Source organism: Perca fluviatilis, chromosome 4, assembly GCF_010015445.1.
Source record: "Perca fluviatilis chromosome 4, GENO_Pfluv_1.0, whole genome shotgun sequence".
Lineage (NCBI taxonomy): Eukaryota > Metazoa > Chordata > Actinopteri > Perciformes > Percidae > Perca > Perca fluviatilis.
Window position 1 is genome coordinate 33,937,846 of NC_053115.1, and position 19,246 is coordinate 33,957,091.

General features: G+C 43.2%; 1 protein-coding gene across 2 annotated transcripts in view; it reads right to left on the bottom strand.

Moving 5' to 3' along the window:
- Positions 1-16,087, bottom strand: part of LOC120557811 (constitutive coactivator of PPAR-gamma-like protein 1 homolog) — a 42,553-nt gene extending 26,466 nt beyond the window's left edge. For both annotated transcript variants that reach the window (XR_005639023.1, XM_039798437.1), the window contains exons 1-8: positions 15,310-16,087; positions 13,278-13,524; positions 13,102-13,184; positions 11,199-11,327; positions 9,100-9,190; positions 2,799-2,884; positions 2,558-2,724; positions 54-150 (exon numbers count right to left, since the gene is read on the bottom strand). Coding sequence is in view for 1 of the 2 variants with exons in the window: in XM_039798437.1 (XP_039654371.1) it covers positions 54-150; positions 2,558-2,724; positions 2,799-2,884; positions 9,100-9,190; positions 11,199-11,327; positions 13,102-13,184; positions 13,278-13,524; positions 15,310-15,783 (1,374 nt within the window). In the remaining variant the exon portion in view is untranslated. The remainder of the gene's footprint in view (positions 1-53; positions 151-2,557; positions 2,725-2,798; positions 2,885-9,099; positions 9,191-11,198; positions 11,328-13,101; positions 13,185-13,277; positions 13,525-15,309) is intronic.
- Positions 16,088-19,246: the final 3,159 nt, after the last annotated feature.

A 19,246-nucleotide genomic window follows, 5' to 3' on the forward strand; every position in this document is an offset into this window, starting at 1 on the left:
AACTTTACCGACCTGCTGACATCTCGGACCAGTGTTCCTGATGTTTGACTCACTTTTGTTTGGTCCCCTAGGTCTTCCTCTGGTGCGTTCTCAGAATGTGGAGTATGTCTGTTTTTCTCCCATGAGCCTCCCTGATGGTCACTAACATGACTACACAAACAGAAATACACACAGGTGAAACCAGTGATCACCTCTGGCTGGCAGCGTGCCATAAATACAACACAACGTGATGTGTTCATACAGGAAAATCAATAGTACAATCTAAAAAGACAAATATGGACAGCGTCACAAAACACATCCAATTATTATTGTGACATTAAAGCTACATTGTGTAAGAATTGTCTCTTATCTAGCGGTGAAATTGTATATGACAACCAACTGAATATTACTTTCTAGCCCCTCCCATTCCGAGCACGTTTTAACTCCTACGGTGGCCGTATGCCAAGATTAACATGGCTTCCAGTACGACTTGGTCCGTTCTGTATATTGTACGAGATTAATAGCGTAAGGCAATGTTTACAGCGTAGGCTACATATGTTCCTCCGTGAGCAGGGTCAGAGATCAGTTGATGCGACAGAGGTGCAAGGGAAAGCTAAAGGAAGAGGGAAATAAGGTAAAGAGACACTCTCCAAAGATGACGAAGCGACTCCTTTACATGTCCTCAAGGAACAGGCGTGATCCTCCATCTTCAACAGGCTTTCAAAACTGCCGGCAGTCGCGAGTAATCTCCCCCTGGCATTCGTCACGGTGCCACTGAGTGTAAAAGCGCGAAAGGCGGAGGTATGTCCCTCTTTGGCTAATGTATTTTAAAGATGGAGGCTCTACATGGCGGCCACCATTCGAGCAACTCGCTCCTATGTATTCTGAATGGCAGATTCTATGCGTACTATGCGTATACTTTGATTAGTTGGAGGAAGTAACTACAAATGAATGAGCACATATTTGTGAAAGAACAAAGGTTTTTTTGCTAAGAATCAACTCAAAAGATTACACAATGGAGCTTTAAAGTAACTATGTGTAGCTTTTAAATGTTTCTGAAACGTTGTAATTTTTCATCATAAATGTAAACCTGTAACAGCAAATGAGACTAACAGTAAAAAGAACGCTATTTTTATATTGTTTTTATTAATGCCTTTTGCATGGGTCCGATTTTTCCCGCGCAGTCACAGAATGATTTGCGGCAGGTAAACGGTGCTACAGGAACACATTCTGACGGGTCACAGATTTCTTTGTAACACCGGAAAAGCCTGTGTTATTGTATCCAGCCAGGTAAAAGGAAGCAGGAGATTTCTTTATATAGGCCTAATTGTATGTATTTAAATTTATTTCAGAAGTTATCTGTTGTAGTTATGGCTGATAGTGGGGCAGGGCCATCACAGGAAAAAGGAAATGAAACGAAGGACAACTAAAAGCTAAAAGGGAAAGTAACAGACAACAGGTGATATACAAGTCAATCTCGGTCAGGCTTTCAACAGATGGAGACAATTACGGGATTGTAAATTATTAAAAAACGACAGAGAATTGGCCTTCAGATATGTAATTTCATTCATAAAATAACTTTAGATTGCGTGATGTGGTTGTACGTCAGTGGCCCACATTAAGCTACGTCCCCCTTCCATTTAGTTTTTTCTTCTTCTTTTCAGTCCACGTTGGCATACGGTTTTCTTTTTGTCCCCCTGTACTTGTGTAAAGCGTACGTGGGTTTCAGGAAATGTGCTATAATAATCTAAGTTATTATGACGTTGGTTGCTACAACAACATGTCTTAATGCTTTGGCTCGTGACACAGTGACAGAGATACCTGGTTTAGCTCACGAGACATCCAAAGCAGGCTAAGTTACCGTATGCAACACTTGAAATGCAAGGATGCATCTGTAACGTATTCTCTTACTGTAAATAAATGATTTTCTGTCCGAGCAAAACATTCATCGCAACTACATGACCTTCCCGTAACGCTAACTCAGTAATACGGCAGCGTAAAGAAAAGAACTTTAACAGCAGGTGTGGTAAAAACACTACCGCTTTAATCCAACGTGGCTGCTAGAATCAACACAAACTGAAAGCTACATATGGACACTTTAAAGGTGCCGTAGGTAGGATTGCGAAGATCCAGGACTTAGCCAAAAAAACATTACATCGTCAACTTCTCAGTCCCTCCCCCCTTTCTGCTAAAGCCCAAAACTGTCTCCTAAGCCCCTCCCCCCAAAAGGGAGAATGAATGCGTGTGCATCAGCAGTGATTGACACGCAGTTAGACCCTGATTGGAGCATCTGAACAGGGAGCGGTGGATTTTTGGTGCCAGAGGAGCCGGATTTTTTTTTTTTTTATTACCTGCTCCATGTAGTTCTACTGGAACATAGGGTCAGTTTCAGCAAATATGACACAAAGTTAGTTTTATAAGTCTTACCTACTGCACCTTTAAAGAGACCTTTTGCCCCAAATGAAATGATAGTGGTCTGAGTACCAGTAGGACGATGAACGTGACAGACTGATGATCTCTAACAGCTTCACCATGAATGGAAACCGTAACCGAGAGTTTAGTGTTGTGTTGAACTCACTTGGCAGTTGTGCCAGAGCTCTCTTCATCCTCCAAGGACGAGGCGTTGCAGAGAGCAGCCTGTGTGTGCTCGGGGTTGATGGAAGAGGACCTCTCGTACAGCGGCGTGTGCTTTGCTTCATGAGGAATGCTGCTGAAGCTGTTCTTCTCCGGGGACGAGAGCTGGACCTGAACACAGTCACGAGTCATTCGCATGAAGCTCAAGCACCTGCACTATATCACTGGAAGCTTTCCAGTCTTACCTCCTGTTTTAAAGGCAGCACCTGTGGAATGGTGAGCGTTTTTGGAAATGGCACCGCAGCAGACACTCCCATTGGTTTTGGTCTGACTGTAAAACAAACGCACAAACATTTCAGCATAGAGACTGGACCTGCTATACAGAGCTATAGTTATCAAACAGGACAAAAAGGCTTACACATTGTAAGGGGGATTGTAGCTGAGGTTCAGCTTTCCTACTTTTCTACTTTTCGCTCAGTGTTTTCTTATCATGGTGAGTTGATTTTCCTATTCTCGTTAGTGTCTCGTGGTCATATGTTATTATATTGTCTAACAAAACAGCAAACACTGTAAAGATAACACATACATACAGTGGCTTGCATAAGTTTAGATATCCATGCTAAAGTTGACTAAAAAGAGGAATAGAAATCCATCTTTTGGAAATTGATGTTAATGCCTTGATTAAAACAATTAGGAAAAATCCAACCTTTAAGGACACCAATTTTCTTTGTGAATGAATAATGTATCGTAAATAAATAAATGTTCTTCCTAAAAATACAGGGGGCATAAGTATACACACCCCTATGTTAAATTCCCATAGAGGCAGGTAGATTAGTTATTTCATGGATCCATGAAATATGTTGGTAATAGAAGGGCCAAATCAACCAATCGGATCAAACTCTTGCTGAAACCAGTCGGGAGAAGAGCATCTTTTTTTTCCTCAGAGAAAAGCCTCCAGTGCCGTTTTTTGCTCTTCTTTCAATGAAGGAATACTTTCTAATTCGGATAAAACTTGCGCGATAGCTACACTCATCTCATCCGTGGAAGCTGCCATGTTGTTTAGACTTAACAGCGCTCGAACTATGGCCGTTCCACCTATAACCCGCCCAAAACCAACGCGTCATTGGCCGGTCGCTTTTGGCGAAACCGGCCCAAATTTTCTCTTCAAGATGCCAATGACCTGCTGGAAGAACTGGGCTCGTGAGATCAGGACGGTCTCACGAGGCTAAGCAGAACAAATCACATGGAATCTGATGATTTGGGCTACTTTCCTATGTGCTCCTAAATCAGATACAGGTCTGATGTTTGCATCAGGTCTGTTTGCAATGCGACCTCAGTCTGAACAGTCTAATCAGAATTCATGCAACTTCTAAGTGAAGCGTCAACGTTGCCTTCAGTGGCCTCGATGTTTCCTTCCGATTGACAGCGTGCGACGTCTTTGTCACTGTTCTTTTGTGCATGCCAGTCAGTTCAGGACTGTGACCAGTTCACACTGGAATATCATTTTCACATTTTAAAAATAATGTGAACAGCAGGTTCTGAGCAATAAATCTGAATTGAGCACTAAAGCTTGCAGTGTGAACATAGAGAGTGTTGGACAGCCTACTGTACAGAACAGTCATCCATTAAGATTGAAATTGAATTGAAAGCCTTTCTTGTCATTGTACTTCAATTAGGAGCGCTACTCCACTGGGTGCATACAATAAGATCTTCAGAGGAACAGGATAGTGTTGACTGTTAGTGATTCTCTTTGCACATCTGAAGCTACACTATGGCTGTGCAATTAATTGAAATTTAATCGTGATTATGATTTTGGCTCCCAACGATCACAAAAACAGAATAATCGAGAAAAACTATTATTTAGCTCATTACGTTTTGCAAGTAAACTCTTATTTTCTCTCATGTTCTGAATGAAAAAATTAAGTTTAAATAGGAAAAGTATTAAGGCAAATTTCACAGATGTATGTTTTTTTACTGTTGATTTATTTAACTTTTCCACTGTTTTTTAAGTTCAATAATTGCAACATCTTTCCAGAAGTTAACGAGTAATCGTGTCAAATTATCGTGATTTCAATATTGACCGGAATAATCGCGATTAGGTTATTTTCCATAATTGAGCAGCCCTACACTCAAGCTTTTAAAGCACTTCAACAGAACATTCTGATCATCATCATCAGTCTGCGTACACATCTGTGGTTCTAAATCTCCCGTTTGACTGAAATCGTGATATGTAGGGGAGTACACCCATTTCTGTCCCATCACCCATTTCCACAGGTGTTGCTTAGAAGGTTAACAAGGCCACAATTAAATGAATTAACATCGGCGTTTGACGTGTAAAGCCCTATGGACCTTTTTCACAGCAGACATGTTGACTTGTCATAGTAGGAAAAGCACAGCTGAAATTGACAACCTTAACTATGGCTCAACTCCATCAAGTGTCCCAGTAAGCTATTTCAGTGAGTCAGCATGCACAATACCAGGGCCTCTCCTAAGTGGAATACAGCCGTCGTTAATGGTTTTGAATACACCTGGGCTTTTCCTACCATGACATGTCAACATGTCTGCCGTGAAAAAGGTCTATTCGCACGGGACTATTACCAGGGGACGTGATTTAGAAATTCTCTCCCCCCACTGGGCGCCTGGGTAGCTCACCTGGTAGAGCAGGTGCCCATATATAGAGGTTTACTCCTCAACGCAGCGGCCGTGGGTTTGACTCCGCCCTGCGGCCCTTTGTTCCGTGACAGGATAAGCAAGGTCTCTGGGCCCTATCTTGCACCCGGAGCAGCGAAGCGCAAAGCCCGACGCAAGTGTCTTTGCTAGTTTAAGACCGTGGTGAATTTCCCGTCCAGCGTTTAAATAGCAAATGCACCTGCGCCCATCTGTGCGCCCATGGGCGTGCTGGTCTTACAGGGAGGTGTGTTCAGGTGCATTCTGGGCATATTTCTATCTTGAGGCAGCAAAACGTGGTCTAAAGTCAATGCAGCATTTCATTGTTATTTTAACAGCAAATTAGTAAAATGCTCCTAGGCTTATGCATATTATGCTTGTTACAGACACAGGGACGCGCTGCAGCACACAATCATGCAGGAGAGTTAAAAAATATATATATTACGCTGCAAATCTGCGATCATAATGGCAATGCACAAACGCGATCTGGCTTTTAAAGGGAATGGGAGATGAGTTTATCGCATGTTACGCCAAAAAGCAAACCTATGATTAATTAAGACACCTAGAACAACCCTTTTGAAGCATGCGCCCGGCACACAGACCCTTTTTTCCGCCGCAAAAGTGGATTCGTACACACCCTAAACGCAGCTGCGCCAGGCGCTTCACGCCGTGCGCTTAGATCGTTAAAATAGGGCCCTGTATGTTACTCAAATTTAGAGGGACAGAAAAAGGCTAAACAGATTGGTGAAGAGGGCTAGCTCTGTTCTGGTCTGCCCTCTCTGGACACCATAGAGGAGGCTGTTAGCCAGGCGGGCATCCATCATGGGCAACACCTCTCACCCCCTACATGAGATTGTGAGTTCCCTGAGCAGCTCCTTCAGCAGCAGACGGCTGCACCCTCAGTGCAAGAAGGAGCGCTACCGCAGATCATTCATTCCAGCAGCAGTCACTCTTTAATGCAACATCATAATGTAGCACGGCTAGCTGTTTCTGCAACATATGCCATCACTGAACAAGTTTCTGCACTATGCATACTTATTTATTTATTACTCTGTGTCACCTCCTACTGTGCAATATGCCATTTCTATTCATCTGCACCTTACTCATCTGTACATCTGTGTATATATACGTCTGTTTATATAAGGGTGTTTATAGTATAAATACTTTTGTATTATTACTATTACTACTATTTCTTATAATACTTTTTGTATATTTTCCCTGTGTCTATTTAATGTGTATTTGTGTTATTTTGACATATGTGAATTTTTCTTTTGAGCTGCTGTAAAAGGAATTTGCCCTGTATGGGATTAATTAAGCAATATCACACAAGAGGGTTTGATTTAACGTCATTGTTGGCATGACAGTGATGCGACTAGGACCGAGGTTCGTAAGCATCACTAAACTCTTGAGTGTAATATTGCGATTATACAACAACGGTTACCAACAAAATAAAGGTTACAATAAAACTGTATTCATATTGTGGGGCATTTCGCTCTCAAAATGAATAAAAAGCAACAGAGACAATTTCTAGTCCCTCCCTGTTTAATCAGCCAGTCAACTTAAGCTAACGTTAGCTTTGTGGAGATTGTGGGATTTCCCAAACTGAATAATTAGCACAAATATAAAACACCAAACTGCTTTGCTAGCTCTATCCTGTTATAACTTAGATATCTGCTGAAAGAAATATTTTTTCCATGGATAGATTTAGATACTAAACATCCGCGAACTTCAAAACACCAGTAAAATGTTTGTCAGCAGCTAACTTAAGCTAACGTTAGCTTTGTAGAGATCGTGGGACTTCCCAAACTGAATAACTACCGCACATATGAACACAAAACTAGCTCCACCTTGTTGTGACTAAGATATCATCTGAATTTTTTTTCTTTTTTATTTTTTCCCCATCGACAGATATAGCTCCTGTACGTCTGCGTAGCAGCTATTTTCTAGATAGGCCGTCACCGGCACAGCTGATCCAAACAAATCCAGTGAAGGTTAACTTCAGTGCGTTGCAACAAATAATTAGTTTAACCCGATGAATCACTTTATATACTGGTTGGAGAGCTTTTGTGTGTTCCACTGTGGTTCCTGCATTACTAACATGAATACAAATGTGTTTAAACAGCTTTTTAATTCAACTCCGTAATGTTGACAGAGAAATGGCGGAGTGATATTTTAAGTGATGCGCCAGGTGTGCTCAAGTGGCTCTGGGTGGGCTGTCATGCTGATATGAAGACGTTCTAAATGTCTAGTCGACCAATCAGATTGTCTGGCAGGGCTCGAGAGTGCGACCAATTTGGTCGCAAATGCGACCAAAATTTGTAAGGGTGCGACTAAGATTTTTCCTAGGTCGCACCGGTGCACCTAACGTCCTTGCATCCGCTGCCTCTCCACTAACGAAGCGATGTCGTTTCTATCGATATGTTTAATGTTGCGTTACATGACCCATTCCTTCTGGAAAGCCGTGCCTGTGTTTGGATCTCTCCTCCGCGCAGCCCCGCCCCCATTCACTCACACACCGGCCGGCTCACCTGCAACATGGAGAGACACAGCGCCGCAGGTCCAAACTCCCGACATTTGTCTACAGTTTTAATTGTTATTAACACAGCTGTGTATGAGAGGGAAACCTGTATTGGTACCAGTGTTTCCGCTGGTAACTCTGTTACTGCGGCCGCCACGGCGAAACACACATTAGAAGTTATTAAATGCAACTAACTTCAGTTGGTTGAGTAATAGCGTGTAAGACGGAGCCTGCTGGATCATAGTTCATAAAAATTCAGCGCAGTGACGATACAGACATTTCATAGCCTACACAAGACGGGTGTAACGCCGCTAATGAGTCAGCCGTCACTCTCTGAGTAGCCTATATGCTTCAGTCCATCGCACTCCCTCGGTCTTTCGGTCGTTCTTTTTTTTTTTTTTTTCTAAAGATTTCGGCCTTTACTTTGATAGGAAAACTGAAGACATGAAAGGGGAGAGAGAGGGGGGGATGACATGTAGGAAAGGGCCGCAGGTCGGAGTCAAACCTCTGTATTTACCAACTGAGCTATCCGGGCATCTGTTATTGTTGTTGAAAGCTTATGAAGGAGCTTTCTCAGATATATATATTTTTTATATATATCCTAGGCTATTTATTTTAGATAACTTTCATTTACATGTGTTGCAGCTGTATATTTTCAAACTGGTAAAGGAAACCCTGTCTTTGCATTTTATTTTAATCACAATCCGTTTTAATAAAAGAGCTTGTGAAAAGTGGCTTTGACTTAAAACTGAACATTTAGCCCACTTTGTAAAAAAATACAGAGCTATATATTTTGTATCGCCATTCAGCGTTACGGCGATGTGAGGAAAAATTTGGGTGCACCTAAATTTTGTGCTGGTGCATCTAAATAAAAAAAGTTAGGTGCACCAGTGCAACCAAGGCAAAAAGTTAGTCTGGAGCCCTGTCTGGTCGGATCTATTTGTTGTATAATAAAGTATCTTGTCTTACTGACATTATCCCCCACATATGATGTCAAGGCCCTGTCAAAACTTTCATTTATGATCGCCAACGCAGCCCATACGACCCCGAATCAAAGAGATGCCGATTCACACACGATTAATATTATCACACATCTGTGTTTGGCAAAATATGGTGGTGGAATTCTTCCCTGACAAATTACAGACATGGCAGATTCACACAGGATTAAGATCACAGACGCTCTCGCAATTTTATACAAATTACTACAGGTCCCCAGGTAATACTAGTCCTGTGTGAATAGGGCTTAAAAAAGCCTTTTTGTATGGACATGACCAGCAGTCTAAAGGCACACTTTCTAAAGAAAAGAAACTAGCCAGGTCAATGAAGACCAAATGTGTCTATAAACAAAGCAACAGACCCACCTGACTGCGGAGGGAAGTGATAGGGCTGGCTGGCCACTGAGTAGTACTCCACTGCCTTCTTGAAGCGGATGACTTTGTCATCAGTGCACGTCTAAAAGAAAAACATCAAATAGGATGAATACACACAGAGCGGTCAGAACATACCACAGAAGAAGAAAACATCTCAGTCTTTGTCAATTAAAAAGGTGGACTCTGCGATTCTGGAGAAAGGTGTTGAGTTCATATTTGAATTCAACACCAGAATTATCGAACTATGTGTGTGTGAGTGTGTGTGTGTGTGTGTGTGTGCGAGTGCGAGAGAGAGAGAGAGAACAGCAGCGGGGGTGGGGAGTTGCTACCAACGGAGAGCCTACGAATTGTAACCGTTCTACTAAAAACATGTAATTGCATCTTTAATGCTAAATAAATACTTGGCAATTTTTCCTTTTTTTCCCCGGAGCTTTTATTTTGTCATCAAAACTTTTATTTTGACTGTCAACAAGGAATATTTTTTTCCACCGTACCAAAAATATAACAGAGCCACCTGAGGTTCTGCTTTCTACTAAGTCTTCCTTCTTTGTGTGTACAAAATGTGTATGTGACAAATATTTACTGAACTTTATATGCAAAAAAAAACAAAACAGCTTTTACACCAGAGCCCTCACTGAACAATGTCCCCCGACACCACCCCCCTCAACTATGGTTGGGTATCGTTTGGATTTTTACGATTCCGATGCCGGACCGGTACTTTTAAAAACTATTCCGATTCCTAAACAGATTCTTGAAAAACTGAAAAATGCCATCAAAGATGTAATGTGTTTACTAGCGATCATGTGCAGTGAATGGTAAATATGCTTTCACGTCCGTTTTGGTGAGCCCAGAAGGAAAATACGGCATTTTAAAAGTAGCCTACATTTACGGTAGCTAGCTAACGGTAGACTACAGAGAAAGTGTGGTCATGGTTGCAGCCTGTCGCCGTGGTCCTGCTGCGCGCCCTGCTATGCCTTGTTACACCTGCTACGCTCTGCAGTGCCCTGCTATGTCCTGCTGCGTCCTACTATGCTCTGCTACGTCCTGTGACACCCTGTAGTGCCCTGCTATGCCATGAACTACTACAACTACTATTTCTAGTCGTAGTTCCATTACCTTTATTGTGACTATTATTGCCACTGTTCATCACACCCCCAACCGGCACCGTCAGACACCGCCTACCAAGAGCCTGGGTCTGTCCGAGGTTTCTCCCCGAGAGGGAGTTTTTCCTCACCACTGTCGCACTGAACGCTTGCTCTTGGGGGAATTAATGGAATTGTTGGGTCTCTGTGGTCTAGACCTACTCTATCTGTAAAGTGTCTTGAGATAACTCGCTTTTTTTAAATTTATTTATTTTTTAACTTGTAACAATTTGCTATTAGCCGAGCTAGCGCGCTGTGCTCGTGTAAAGCAGCTGATAAAAGACTGCCACAGAGCAGATTTAAATATTGCTTCCTATTATTAACAGGTGTATTGAGAAAGTATTGATTTTTGGGTATTGTGTATTGATGTTGGCTCTTTACTTTTAAAGGTTTTATTGCACTGAGGCTACAGGCGGCTTGTGGCTCGGAGGTAGATTGGTCGGCCCTCAACCACAAGATTGGCGGTTGGATCCCAGGCTCCTCCGGCCACACGTCAAAGTGTCCCTGAGCAAGACACTGAACCAAGTTGCTCCCCAGATGCTGTTGTACAGCTGTCCACTACTACCGATACTTAGGATGGGTTAAATGCAGTAATTCAACTGCACTACAATGTACTGTGTGGATGTGAAGAATAAAGTTTGTTTGGTTGTATAACGAGAGTAGTCGTCTCCACCGCGGCCTCTTTTATCTGCTGTTCACTGACTGTGTGTGTGTGTGTGTGTGTGTGTGTGTGTGTGTGTGTGTGTGTGTGTGTGTGTGTGTGTGTGTGTGTGTGTGTGTGCAACCGCGACCCAGAGCAGGGCAGAGGCTGCAGCGTGAGGATTAATACTACAGTTTCAACACGGGTTACAACAGGTTTTGCCATGCGTTTATTGCACATGTCCACATCGCTATGACGATGGAAATACGATTTATGGGTCAGCACTAGCACAGTTCGAGTTTACATACCTGCGAGTGCTTGAAGATGTCCTTAGCAACAGCCTCCAGGTTGGTGATGTCTGGGATGTTGCAGACGTAGTCGGCCACAGCCTTGATTACAACGTCACAGGGTGGGAGCACAAGCTGGTGGGCACGCACCTGACAACACACAACCACTCAGGTTTACAATACAACTCCACATGGCAGTGTGTCCAGCGACATCCTTTTCAAAATGCTGCAATTCGCCTGGAGTTTGGCACATGATAACAATAATAAATAATATTGATAGAGCACTTTTCAAGGTACTCAGACACTTTACATAAGTTAAATCAAAGAAAACTAAAAATATATTTCACACTTTAAATGCATCACACACACACACACACACACACACACACACACACACACACACACACACACACACACACACACACACACACACACACACACACACACACACACACACACACACACACACACACACACACACACACACCAAACTATTTTGTTCATAAGTAAGTATAGGTATTTATGATGAGACTTTGATACTGTGGCTCCACTGCCTGATTGCGCAGACTTTGGCTCCAAAATTACAAGATGGCAGTGCCCGTATCAGGGAGATTTTGGCTTCATGAAGGCGCGGCTCCACTAGCAAGTGAACTCAGTTTTCTCAGTCAATACAGCACGCACTGAGGAAGTAATTGCTTCAAACGACTATATTTATCATCAACAGTGACCGGACCTCCGCATAGAAGGTGGTTTCCAGATCGACTTGTTGTCAATAATTTTGTCAGAGAATTCTCAGCCAGCAATTATCACCAAAAAAGCAGTTGATGTTCACAACGCTGCTTTAAACCGCACTAGTACAGTGCCCATTGAAAACGGGTCTGTCTGAAACGTGACAATTGATTGGCCTTCCGCTGTTGCTCCTGTTGCTTCCGCTCATCCAGACAACTTGACACTGCACTTCCTTTGGGTCCTGAACACACGGGCGTAGCACAACATTCTGGGCCCTGTAGAAAGGCATTTTCTATGGGCCACTCCCCGCATCCACAGCTATTCATTCTAGCATATTTCTGGGCCCTCGGTACTCAATCCCCTTTTCCCCCCCAGTCCGACGCCCCTGCCTGAGCAATACAACTGACATAGTTGCTTGTCGCAATGTTTCAGCGTGCTACAATGTAACATCACCGTCCTCACTGTCTTCATCTCTTCTTGAACGTACTGTAGCGAGCGACGGAGAGAGCTGTACCCAGCATGCTGTTCTGCGGTGTAACAGTTAGTAGGGGTCTCCTCTCAATTCACCACACAGTGTGTACATAACACACTACTTATACACTTGTCCCGTAGATCACAGATTTTCAACGTTTTTTAAACCAAGGACCCCTTAATTGAAAGAGAGACTGAGCAGGGACACTCTACTACATATATTGGATACAATTAAGATGCATATTAAACTGGGCCTACAATAACATGTAGGTAGGCCTAAAGCCTATACACATACATACCTTTTTAATGCATTAGAATACTAAGCTATTAAAATAATTGTTGCCATGATTTTATATATCAGGTTTTAATGTTAAACATGTGGCGCAGTAAATCTTTAGGATGAACTGGATCTGTGGATGGCTACCTTACCTATAGGCCAGTAAGCCTGTCATTCACAAATGTATGTGTGCTAATAATATGTCATACAAGACAAAAACTAACAATTTGGTGGTCCCCTGCAGTATCTCTGAGGACCCCCTAGGGGTCCCGGAACCCCTGTTGAAGATCTCTGCCGTACATCTCAAGAGCTCACACTCGATACTGCACTTCCTTGGGTTAGTGGTTAGTCCTTGGTTCCACTGCGACTGTCATTCACACACACACAAAACTCACAGCCCACTTCTTTAGACTGGATTACAAAGACAAACATAATTTAAATATTTACCTTTAAAGATGCTAATGGATGCTCTGGACCAAGTAAGCTCCAGTGAAAGGCAGCCAAGTCTTCATCAGGCAATATGTGATTTCCTATATATAAAAAACACACACACACACGTTGCACATCAGCCTCATTTAAACTATCCCCTCCCTTTAGATTCTGCCCAGAAGTGTCACACTTACCTAAAAGTGATGCAAAAATGACAAAACGATTTGGGTTGAGATGGAGCTGCCGAGCCACTTCGTGCATCAGGTACTGGCTGGTGGTGAGGCTTTTGCCGTTGCGGCTCAGTTTGAGGGCATGGGCGCTGAAGTAGTATGGGATGTTGCACAGCGCGTAGTCAGAGTCATAGGCCACCAGGCCGTGGAAGCCGTTCTCCCTGCATAAGGCTATCACTTCCAGGTGGTGGTCCTCGATGCTCTGGACAACCTTAGGAGGAGCCAGCACAATTAGGCTTTAAATGGTTAAGGCTCAAAATAAATCTCTACATAGATGTAGTGTTCAGGACAGAAACAGGGCGACAAACCAGGTGCAGCTTTGTTTTAGCTGCTCTTGGAGAATAAGCCCGACACAGCTGATACTCCAGAGTCCAGACAAATAACAGGCTTTAATTATAGTCTATACATGTGACCAAAGAACCTGAAAACAGCATTATATGAATACTAACACCGTATATAGGATTTACCACATACAGTGGTGCTCATAACTTTATGAACCCAAATTGATATTAATGCCTTAATTAAAAAAAATCCAACCTTTAAGGACACCAATTTTCTTTGTGAATGAATAATGTATCGTAAATAGATAAATGTTCTTCCTTAAAATACAGGGGGCATAAGTATACACACCCCTATGTTAAATTCCCATAGAGGCAGGCAGATTTGAATTTTTAAAAGGCCAGTTATTTCATGGAGCCAGGATACTATGCATCCTGATAAAGTTCCCTTGGCCTTTGGAATTAAAATAGCCCCACATCATCACATACCCTTCACCATACCTAGAGATTGGCATGGTTTTATTTCAGTTAGCCTAATAGCTGGTTTGATTTGCATTGAGAGATGATTTTATGGAAAGTACCCCATGCCAATCTCTAGGTGAAGGGCATGTGATGATGAGCTATTTTAATTCCAAAGGCCAAGGGAACTTTGAAAAAATTAAACCCAACTCACAATATTCTTCAACAAAACACATGAAGTAATAAAGTAAAATATAATGTATAGCACACTGCATGGAACTCATTGGGATAATTTTTATGTTATGCCCTGACACAATGAATGTTACTGACTGCAGAAACACAACATTTAAATGGTATTGCATCTGCCCATTATCCAGTCTATTTAATAAGGTCAGTATCTGTGCCGTACGGTGGATCGGAGCATCCCTGAATTTTCCATGAAACTTGTGCAAAGATGTGAACAAATCATGCTGCGTGCAGAATATGAAGCACGCTTTTTTTTTCTCTCTCTTTTTTTTTAACTGAAGGTAACTATATGAATATCTCTACTTTGTAGTGTTCCTGCATAGGTAACACTTAGGGACTGTAACTAATTATTTGCAATATCAATTAATCTGCCGGTTGTATTCTGCAAAAATCATTAAGGTCCGTAAAATGTCAGTCAATAGTAAAGGTTGGCAATCACAATTTATCAGAGCTAAAGGGGGTGTTTTCAAATGAATTGTTATGTCTAACCAGCCCAATGATAGTCCATTTACTATCTTAGAAAACCAGCATATTATATTTTTGTATTTGACAGACTAGGAGAAGTGAACTTGGGGCTTTTATATGTTTAAAAAGAAAAAGTACTAACATGATAAATAATAATAGCAATATGCTGTTAAATTGAGTTATCGTTTCAGCATTAGTAATATTGTTTGTATGTTCCAGAGGGACTTCCCCTTCAGAATCTCTGTACTGATAAGTTCAGGGAGTCAGTTTGATTATTGATCAAACCATCACAGAGTAGTCTGAGGTAATGTCACAGAATCAGAACGAGTTAGGTACTAAAAAGCAGGCCACTGACTCCACCGCTCACCCTCCTACAGACACAGTGATTCACTTGGCCGAGGGGGGAAGCAGCTTTTATCATGGGTGAAGTTGGCAGTGATGACATGGTGGGCAGCTAGCAGGCTAACCAGAGAGCCTGCTAACTTATGCCGGCGGTGGTCCAGAGTGGCTCAGCTCAACAGGCAATGCCAGGCCGAGTTTTCACTCACCCCGACGCGGAACCTGAGGAGCGCCAGTCGGATGCAGTGGGCCATGCACACGGGAGGAAGGAACCAGACTTTGGGCGGTGGAGTGCCCTTGTTCTGGACGTGGCTGATGATCTGCTGGGAGGTCTGCCTCTCGTTCACCTGCCGCTTGACCCACTCGTGAAGACGGCCTTTCTCCAGGGCGCCATTGAAGCACACCGTGAGCTTTATGTTGCCGTTGAAGCAGGCCTTGGAGAGGGCGGCCAGGTAGCCCAGCATGTGGTTCCACTGGCCCCCGCTGACCCAGTCGGTGTAGAAGCCTCCGTAGAGCCGGTGGAGGCAGTTCTCGGCGTCCACCAGCAGCCTCAGTGGACTCTGAGGTGATCTCTGCCGGCCACCTCCAACCATACTTCCCCGGGCAAGCTTCTGGAGCTCCACCGGCACCACAGCGCTGGGGCAATGCTTTTCAATGTATTCTTGGAAACCCAGAACACCCATGTTGAGGAAGACGGACACTTGACAGCGAAATTAAACCGAAGTGGGTTGCAGTGCACCTCTCCCCCCCACCCCCCGACAGGGATCGACAGCAGGCTGGGGAGCTCGGAGTATGGCAGGAGGTGGAATATTAATTTCGAAAGAAACGAAGCAAGGCTGCTATTTTAAAGCATCGTCAGTTTTTGGTGGTGGTCGCTTTTTGGTTCATGGCTGCTGCTAGCCGCCATGTGTTGATTCACGGGGCCATGTCGGAGGTCTGTCCGGACTCCGGAGAGAGAGGGGGGCGCGCGGGGGGGGGGATACATGACGACACGACGCACGTACAGAGCACAACGGCACAACAAAGGAACACGAGCAAGACCCATACAAGACAGTTCACTGCTGCTTACTTCCGCAGATACTTTCACGCAGCTAAAGAGGCGAAAGCCTTTGCTCCAACGGTGCGGACACACCCAACTAACGTTAGTGGCGAGTCTGGCGACAAAACCTCACGTCTCCTGTTTCTTGGCCAAAAAGTTGCACATAAACCACGAATGTACACACCTCAAAGACTACAGCCGGCGGCCAACTAGTACACGCACGTTCTTGTTCTTTTAATTTCCGGCAGTCACTGGAGTTTACGGCACATTGCTGCCTCCCATAGGGCAACAATGTATAATTTATTATCCTATTTCCATAGGAACAATGCGGTTGCATTGATTCAATTCAATTGTATTTATATTGTCAAATAGAAACAGGAGTTATCTCAGGACCCTTAACAGATAAATTAGGTCTAGACCACACTATAATTTCCAACAATTCCCCCTAAGAGCAATAATTTGATGCGACAGTGGAGAGGAGAAACTTCCTTTGAACAGACAGAAACCACAGACAGACCCAGACTCTTGGTGGGCGGCCATCTGTCGCTGCCAATACACATCAGCAATTGTAGAACCAGATGCAGATTTTTTTATTTTAGGCCTTTATTTGTGACAGGACAGCTTAGACATTAAAGGGGAGATAGAGGGGGAATGCTGCAAAGGGCCGCAGGCCGTAACTGAACTGGCGGCCGCTGAGCCTCTGTATATGGGAGCGTGCTCTACAAGGTGAGCTACAGGCGCCCATACCTGATGTATTTTAGGACAACTTTTATAGTCCCAGGGTGGTTCTCCGTAGGATTTAACAGGCTTTTCATTGCCTCATAGGCTACAGTCTTTCTCTTTCTTCTATGAAGCCAGTGCATTCCATCAGTAGATGTTTCACTGTCCGTTGTTGTTTACATATTCCACAGAGCCCATCTTCATGCTTTCCTATTTTGGCCAAGTCCCATGTCAGTCCACGATGCCCCAGCTTCAAACTAGTCATCATGACTGTATGTCTTCTTTCCGCAAATACCCCTGGCTCTTTATCACACTTCTCTGAATGCAGTAATAATGCCGCCCCATGTTCATATGTTCATGTTCATGTCATATGTTCATGTTACTTGAAATATTTTAGAGAAATCCTGAATTTGTGTTTCAATGGCTACGTATATATAATAATTTGTCATATTATGACCTAAATCATATGTCAAAACAGCATCTATTTTATATGCTCATGGACAACAAACTAATTGTGCTCTCAGTATAAAATGTGATGATTATTTGGACATTTTTTAGCTAAACTCACTCAATGGCTCAGGGTTGACTGCCTACTGACTTAGAGGTGGGAATAAACACTAAACTTATGTTAAAGGTGCAATATGTAATACTGACAACTAGTGTTTAAAATAGTTACTGCAGTACAAATTCAAAATACTGGAGAGAGTCGTCTCCCCCGCCCCCTCCTCCCCAGACTCAAAGTTCACATTGGTTGCCAGGCTGAGACCGCAGCATCCAGGTTGCTAGACGCTTGTCTCACATAGCCAGACATTACTTAACAGCACAGCAGAGTAGCTAACGTTAGATGCTGGCTATATTAACAGCCATAAAAGCCCGTGCTCACGCGGAGCTCTGTACCCAGTAGGAACTTAAATTACAGTAGGAACCGCTAAAAACACAACAACCTCGGCGTACTCTCCACTCAACGGACAGACACACTTTAGAATTATGGTGAGAACCGCTAAAAATAACACTACCTTGCCGTCCTCTCCACCTGACTGAACACACTTTATTAGCTTAGAATTACGGCAAACAGCCGTGGCCCGCTTGCCTCGTCCTCCGATTACGTTAGCTAGCAGCTAGCAGTTAGCAGGGTTAGCATGGTGGTGTAAGCCAGGACCAGTTGGGATCACTTTACCGGCTGTGTCTCAGTTGTTTTTGCAAGTAAAGTTAAGGAACTTGGGTACTCTAGCTATATAATTCAATGTGAGTACACAAATGTTGAAATTACATAAAATGCCTGTCCCTTCTAGCCGTGATAAATTAGCCTGAAGCTAATGCATACCTGTTCAGGAGGAAATTAGCCAACTCTGTGTCCTTTTGGGCTATAAGCTGTCTCCGTCTTTCAAATACATCTCCAATATTTACCCATGGTTTGTTACGTCTCTGGTAATGCAACTGTTAGAAACATGCCGTTTTTTTTAGGTTGGTTAGAATCTATACTAACGTTACAGCTGTAGCGCACTGGCTTTACGTTTTTACAGGTATATCTGGCAACCCGGCCTGGCTGTCAAACTGGGCAGTTGATAACAACACACAGGCCAAAACACAAACAGAAAATCCGTCACGGAACGTAAATTTCAAAAGGAGAAAATACTGGCATTAGCATGGTTGTCAGAAAAGATAGTATTTCAACTTAGCATGTTTCTTAATATCTGATTACATATTGGACCTTTAATCTATTTTGATAAAAATATTTAAAATGTGTTAAAATGTTACTAATTCAAAGTTTGTAGAGCTCTCGTGGTGCATCTTTGGGGGTAACTCATTGTTTAGGCCCCGTCAGAAAGCACCACTCTCACTCGCGGAAGGCTCCAGTATCAAGGTTCTCCGTGACCTTTTGAAAAATATAGGAATATGGATTAAAGGAGAATTCCGGACAATTTTTACATTAATCTTGATCGCTATAAATATGCGTGTACTTTTGATTGAAAAACACCTGACCTGAATCGGTCCTAGCAAACTGGAGTTGCTGCAGCTACCTCTACGAGCTAGCAGGCCCGACTGGGATCCTTGCTTCTGATTTCTCCCCGCCTTCTTCGCCCCTCCTGAAAACAATCCAATGAGCCTGGTGGTCTGGCTATGTCCTCCATAGGACAGGTCATGCCTTCGTGACGAAGACTTGAAGTTTATTCCCCCTCAAAAAAGTAGGTAATTGAGCACTGTAGTGGTTATGACCATATCAATGACTATGTAACTACATGGAAACGGGCCAAATGATGTCTGTGGCTTGCACAGTGATGCGCGTAGGGCAAGCCTCCTACTCACCAACACCAGATCGATCACACACAAAATGTATGAGCTACAAATACACACAGAACTGCTGTGTGATGATTTTCACAGAAGCC